This window comes from Microtus ochrogaster, chromosome 7 (genome assembly GCF_000317375.1).
Source record: "Microtus ochrogaster isolate Prairie Vole_2 chromosome 7, MicOch1.0, whole genome shotgun sequence".
Lineage (NCBI taxonomy): Eukaryota > Metazoa > Chordata > Mammalia > Rodentia > Cricetidae > Microtus > Microtus ochrogaster.
Genome location: NC_022014.1, coordinates 25,431,395 through 25,438,888, shown reverse-complemented (window position 1 = coordinate 25,438,888; position 7,494 = coordinate 25,431,395). Strand labels below are relative to the sequence as shown.

General features: G+C 40.5%; 1 protein-coding gene across 1 annotated transcript; it reads right to left on the bottom strand.

The window, feature by feature from the left end:
* Window positions 1-6,034: 6,034 nt before the first annotated feature.
* LOC101979547 (olfactory receptor 1496-like) lies at window positions 6,035-6,973 on the bottom strand. Its single transcript, XM_005349590.1, has one exon. The coding sequence runs from the start codon at window positions 6,971-6,973 to the stop codon at window positions 6,035-6,037; it is 939 nt and encodes a 312-aa protein (XP_005349647.1).
* Window positions 6,974-7,494: the final 521 nt, after the last annotated feature.

Here is a 7,494-nt window from a genome sequence, read left to right as displayed (position 1 = left end):
AACCAATAAACAAATAGCAGAAACAAAAAAGACAAAAAAAGTCATGGAAAGATACATATTCATTGCCTGTTAAGATAATAAACAGGTTTCTGCTCGACTGGATCTTACTTTCTTTGGGAAAAAGTAAAGAAGGGTGACTTAAAAACCACCCCAAATTATCAGGCTTTTACTGATTGTGAATGATTTAAAGTGCATAATCCAGCAAAACTTTACAGACAAACCCATCAGAAGGTTCTATATTTTTTGTATGTGAACATAGCCCTGATCATCTGATCTGTCTTTTCAGCTCATTCAACAGTTTTTAAAAATTTTTAATATTTTTTCTTTTTTGTTTCCCTATTTTCTTTTTATTATACTTTTTATTATTTTATTACTTTAAAAAGTACCAATCCAAATTCCCACTCTCTCCCCTCTTCCCACTCCCTCCACACACCCTCTCACACCTCCCTCTCCAATCCTAAGAGAGGGCAAGGCACCCTGCTCCATGGAATGTCCAAGGCCCTCCCTACTACATCTAGGCTGAGCAAGGTATACATCCAAAGATAAAAGGATCCCAAAAGCCAGTACATGCCATAGAGACAAATCCCAGTGCCACTGTCAGTGGTCCCTCCGTCTTCCCCAACTCTCAGCCACATTCAGAGGGACTAGTTTGATCCCATGCTCATTCACTCCAGTCTAGTTGGAGTTGGTGAGGTCCCATTTGCTATGGCAAACTGTCTCAGTGGGTGAATCCCTCATGGTCTTGATCTCCTTGCTCATATGTCCCACTCCCTCACCTCCTCTCATTCCCTCCACATACCTGTCCACCATACCCCCAATCTAATCTTCAGAGAGGGTGAGGCATATTGCTCTGTGGAAGGTCTAAGGCCCTCCCTACTTTTTCTAGCTTGTCCAAGGTATACATCCAAAGACAATAGGTTCCCAAAAAGCCAGTACATGCAGTAGTGATAAATCCTGGTGCCACTGCCAGTGACCCTTTAGTCTGCCCCAGCCATGCAACTGTCAACCACATTCAGAGGGATTAGTTTCGTCCTATGCTTGTTCTTTCCCAATCCGACTATAGTTGTCGAACTCCCATTAGCTTAGGTAGACTGTCTCAGTGGGTGAACCCATCATGGTCTTGACCTCTTTGCTCATATTCTCATTCCTCCCACTCTGGTCTTTGGGAACTCAGTCCAGTGCTTTAATGCAGGTCTCTGCCTCTGTTTCCATCAGTTGCTGGATGAAGGTTCTATGGTGATATTTAAGATAATCATCAGTCTGACTACAAGGACAAATCATGATCAGACCCCCTCTCCTCTATTTCTTAGGGTCTTAACTGGAGTCAGCCTTGCAGATTCCTGGGAATTTCTCTAGAGCCAGGTTTCTGCTAACCCTATAATGGTTCCCTCAGTCAAGATATGTCTTTCCTTCCTCTCATCTCTGTCCTTCCTCCATCTCAATTATCCCATTTTCTTAAGTTCTCCTCAATCATCTCCTTCTCCTCCTCTTCCCTTTTCAGCCTCCCTTCTCCCTCCAGACCCCATGCTCCCAGTTTTTGTCAGGCGACCTTGTCTGTTTCCAGTTTCCAAGGGTTCTATATATGTTTTTTCTTAGGGTCCATCTTATCACTTAGCTTCTCCAGGATAATAAACTATAGGGTCAATGTTCTCTGTTTATAGCTAGTATCCACTTATTATACATACCATGGCTTATGCTGGAAAGGATGTGGAGTAAGGTGAACACTCATCCATTGTTGGTGGGAATGCAAACTTATACAACCACTTTGGAAATCAGTATGGTGGTTTCTCAGAAAATTGGGAATCAACCTACCTCAGGATCCAGCAATACCACTCTTGGGCATACCCAGAAGATGCTCAATCATACTACAAAGGCATTTGTTCATCTATGCTCATAGCAGCATTATTTGTAATAGCCAGAACTGGAAACAACCTAGATGCCCCTCACCTGAAGAATAAATAAAGAAAATGTGGCATGTTTACACATTAGAATACTACTCAGTGCTAAAAGACAATGACATCTTGAATTTTCCATGCAAATGGATGGAATTAGAAATCACTATTTTGAGTGACATATCCCAGACTCCAAAAAGGTGAATATGGTAAAAAATTATTAAGAATTTTTTAATACAATGCCTAAACTGGCCTTTGCCTGTAATCAGATTGATGCCTACCTTAGTTTTCAGCACAGAACCTTCAACCAGCAATTGATGGAAGCAGATACTGAGATCTACAGCAAAGCACTGGGCCAAACTACCCGAGACCAGTCCAGAGAGGGAGGAGCAATAATAGAGCAAAGGAGTCAAGACCATGATGGTGATTACCATAGAAACAAATGATCTGAGCTAGTGAGAGCTCACTGATCCTGGACTGATAGTGGGAGAACCTGAATAGCACCAAATTAGGCCCTCTGAATGTGGGGGTCAGTTGTGAGGCTTGGGCAGTCTGTGGGGCCACTGGCTGTGAGACCAGGATTTATCCCTAGTACTTGAACTGGCATCTAGGAGCACATTCTTTTTGGAAGGATACCTTGCTCATCCTAAATATAGGGATAAGGCCTTTGTCATGCTTCGAAGTGTCAGACTTTGTTGACTCCTCATAGGAACCCTTACCCTTTCTGAGGAGTGGCTGCAGGAGTGGGGTAGGGGGAAGGTGAATGAAGTGGAGGGAGGGGAGAGTGAAATGGTCCCTGTTTGTCTTGTGGCTGGGAGTAGGAGCTTTCATACCACAGTTTTTTTTTTTTTTGGTTTTTCGAGACAGGGTTTCTCTGTGGCTTTGGAGCCTGTCCTGGAACTAGCTCTGTAGTCCAGGCTGGTCTCGAACTCACAGAGATCCGCCTGCCTCTGCCTCCCGAGTGCTGGGATTAAAGGCGTGCACCACCACCGCCCGGCCATACCACAGTTTTTAAACAGAATAAGACTGTAGAAAATCACACACACTGGGAAGGCTTCCAAGGACAGCATATTAGTTCAACATGACTGAGTAGCTCCAAAAACCTTCCTGCAGATATGCAATCTTCTGGAAAATTCGAGCTTTGTCAGCCAACTTTCTATGTGTGCCAGTATATGAAGTCAGGAATATGGCATGTATATGATATGTTTGATGTTTCTTTAAGCGAATTTCAAAGCAGCCCATGTTCCTATGCTTGTTCACCAGTTTATCTTCTTACCTTTCTATGAAAGGCTTTATTGTATCTACCACTACCACCATTACTCCAGCCCCTCTCCATGTATGTTAGAATACTTCCTAAGGCCATGTTCTATGAGTTTAACATTGACCACAAGCCACAGATGGCATTTATAATTCCTTCATTCAGTTAATCTTGACCTTGATAATCATTGTTTGGATAAAATTCTGATAATAATAATGAAACACAATTTTTCTACTCCAGGGAATCTTGATCCTTATTGGTCTAACCTTTACTGGGCTCTTAGAGATGATTAACTTTTTTCTTTTTCTCAATTTAAAGGATTTATTTATTTCCTTTTAAGAATCTCCATCATTTTCATAAAGTTGGTTTTAAGGCATTTTACTTGTGCTTCATCTCTGTTGAAATTTTAAGGGCTTGCTGTAGTGTGATAGTTTTTCTTCAGTGGTGACGTATTACCCTGGTTGTTGTTGATGGTATTCTTACACTTGTGTCCAGGCATGTGTATTTTGGGTGTGAATATTGGTCTAGGTGCCAATTTCTGAGTTTGTCTTTGTTGAATGTGTGTTTTGTTCCTTGATTTCTGTTTACTTTCTGGTTTTCTGGTCTGTGTGGCTTGGAGTTTTGACATTAGATGTAGTCTGTGGGTCTGCAAGAAGTCTTCATGCAAGTTCGGGCCTGGACTTCTGATATCTATTATGGTCTTTGATGGAGCTGGGTGTCTCCATCAGATTTGGGTCTTGCTCACCATGATAAGGAGGGGGAAAGGGGATCAGCGATGGTGTTGGGGGAACACTAAGAGAGTGGGGAATAGCTGTAGATGGGCAGCCTAATTGGAATTCAGGTGGCCAGTCTGGTCTCTGATCTACAGTGAATCTCCGCCTGAGTTAATTTACTTGTTCTTCTCACTGGTGTGTTCTGCATCTGAGCAAGGGATATACACCTCTATTGAGTATGGGGACATAACAGTGGGGGAAGACAGTAAAAAGAGAAGGGATGGTAGCAGATTGGGTCTTTGGGAGCTCAGCTGAGGTGGTGGGAGTCTTCCACTGGAATCTGGGAAGCCTATTTGTTATTCTGACTGGTGTGTCCTGAACCCATACAGGGGATGTCTGTCCATCTATTTCTGTCTTTTAAACTTTGTTTTTCACATGTGGAGGACAATGAATCAATTTTCATATTGTCAGTTGTCTGTCTTTTTCCCGATAAATTTGCTACACCATGACAAAAGGCTTCCAGAGTTTGCCCATTACAATACTTGGTGTTACTTTAACTAGATGAGAATGCCAACAATAAAATTGCTTAAAACAATAGCCATTAAAACTGGCACAATTAAAAATTCTATGATTTATCATGCACTTTGGTAAATATACATGTACAGAGAAGTTGTTGTGTATCTCACTGGGTGGGAGATGATATCATAATTCAAGAAACAAGATAAAGGTCAAAGAGAAAACTCTGTGGCAACAGAGTTCGAAGTGTGCACGCTCTTGTTGAACTTTACATGGAGGATCAAGTGGAGATGTTTATCAGGTTGTGAGGAGCCCTAGGGTGAGAGTAGTTTCACCAGGAGATGGATGTCAGGAGAAGTCAGCAGAGGTCAGCAGAGTACAAAGGAATGGGTTTGTATGTCTTCCCCTACCAAGTACAATGGAGGAAATATATGGACCAAGGTTATTCCATGCCATAGTGAGGCAAGGAATGTGAAAAATAAATAATACAAAAAATAAAGTAAAATTCTTCTAAAATAAAGAAAGATACGAAATAGTGGAATTGGCCAGGCAGTGGTGACACACGCCTTTTAACCCCAGTACTCAGGAGGCAGAGACAGGCAGATCTCTGTGTATTAAAGGCCAACCTAATTTACAAAGTGAGTTCCAGGACAGGCAGGGGTAAATATTGAAACATTTTCTTGAATAGAACCAGAGAAAAGAGTATCTGTCTATGAGATCAGACATATTTACAACTACTGTCTTTCCGTGTGAGAGTCATTGAAATTCACATTATTCAGTTTGTGAGCAGAATCTTCTTTCTTTACTTCAGAGTGTCATGAGATTAATACAAAACCATCGAAAATTAACAGAAGTTTATAGTAAACTAGGAAATATACATGAGGTTTTACCTGCTTCTATTTTTCTTTCTTCTTTCCTTCATCTTAGAGAAGTAAATTGAACGGCTCCTGGTTTTTAGTCAATTTCAAATTAAGATAAAATTATACAAATGACAATTATACAAAGCAATTTCCCTAAACTTGTTTAGGTATAAGACTAACCAAGAAAAATCAATATATGAAAAAATATGTTAAAATCAATGTGGGAGAACCTGTAGGGAAAGGAAACTGGATCGTGGAGAGAATTCACCATTATTGAGTGCCATGAATCCATTACTTAAACTACTTTTACTGATATATCAGTGAACATGGAGATCAGGGAAAAATGATAAAATGTTGCAGCAACTTAGGAATGTAAAGAATAAAGGTCATATTAGATAATACTTCTTCCAAACCCATTTCTGGGTTTATTTATGGAAGGTAAGAAGGAAGATATAGACAGATATAAAAGACAATATTTTAACTACTCAAGTAAAATACCTCTCTTCTGTGTAGTTTTTTTTGAGACAGGGTTTCTCTGTAGCTTTGAAGCCCATCCTGAAACTAGCACTTGTAGACCAGGCTGGCCTCGAACTCACAAAGATCTTCCTGCCTCTGCCTCCCATGTGTTGGGATTAAAGGCGTATGCCACCACCACATGGCTCTCTTTTGCGTATTAAACAGTTATGTAGCATGCACTTTCATGTAGTTCCCATGATGAAGGATAAGATCTGACACAAAATATTAACATCATTGCATTTATTTCATAAAATTAAGTAGAAATGCCAAATTCTGTCATTACAGAGAGATTTTCTTTCTAGAGATAACTCTTCTTAGGGCTCCCTTTATGTCTCTGTTCTTCAGGCTGTAGATGAAGGGGTTCAGCATGGGAGTCACCACTGTGTACATCATAGCCATGAGAGTTTCCTTCACAGTAGAGTTGTTAGCTGATGGACATAAGTATAGACCAATAATTGTCCCATAGAACAGTGACACCACAGACAGGTGGGAGCCACAGGTGGAAAAGACCTTGTGGATGCCCTGGGTAGAAGACATCTTGAGAATGGAGGATACAATTCTTGCATAGGACATAACAATGAGTAAGAATGGTATAATAATAGTGAGTCCACTACTGATAAATATCATCAATTCATTTTCATAAATATTTGAGCAGGCCAGCTTTAGGAAAGCAGAAAGGTCACAGAAAAACTGGAGAATCACACTGTTTTCACAAAAAGACAATCTAGCCACAAGCAGGGTGTGAATCATGGCTAAGAATATTGTTAGCATCCACAGCGGCAGCAATAGACAAGCACAGAATTTGGAGCTCATGATGCTGGTGTAATGAAGAGGGAAGCAGATGGCTACATAGCGGTCATAGGCCATGACCACAAGAAGGAAGCTCTCCATATCTCCAAAAACTATTAAAAAGTACATTTGTGTCAAACAATCTGCATAGGGGATGGATGGGTCCTGGGTCAGCATGTTCTGCAGCAATTTGGGCATTGTGACAGAGGAGAAGCAGAGGTCAGAGAAGGACAAGTTGCTGAGAAACAAGTACATGGGAGTGTGCAGATGGGAGTCCAGTAGAATGAGGATGATGATGATGAGGTTCCCCAGGACAGTGGTGAGGTACATGGCCAGGAACAGGACATAGAAAAGGTGCTGGTGTTCTGGGGGGATGGGCAGGCCCAGTAGGAGGAAATGGGATATGCCAGTGTGGTTGTTTTCAGTCATGATCTACTTCCAATGACTTCAAGAAAATTACCAGTTTCTTAAGCTGCCAGTAGTTGAGCCTGTATAAGATCATAAATCAATTCCATTGTTTCATCTCATTTAGAAAGACTTTTTATTTATCCTTTATATCCTTTAATTTTTTTATTCTTTGTTTCACTATGGCATGGAACATCTTTAATACCTTAACTTGTTTAGTTGTCCTTGATAGATGATGACATTCTAACCCTGTTCTTTTTACTCTGCAGACACTCCCCAACACATTTCCGTATCCTAGTGCATAAAGACATGTTTCTGTGACACACATAGTATACTGCATACTCTACAGTAATGAATCTTACTCTATTCAAAATAAATAACATCTCTACATCCAAATATGTTTAGTCATTTTATCCATGAATGACTTTTTTAAATGTTACTTTAGCATGTTCTACTATCCTAGCTTTGCCTAATCAGTCCTAATTACTTCTAATATGCAAAATTTATTGGTATATCTCTTTTCTGCCTGTCTGATTAGTCTAAAC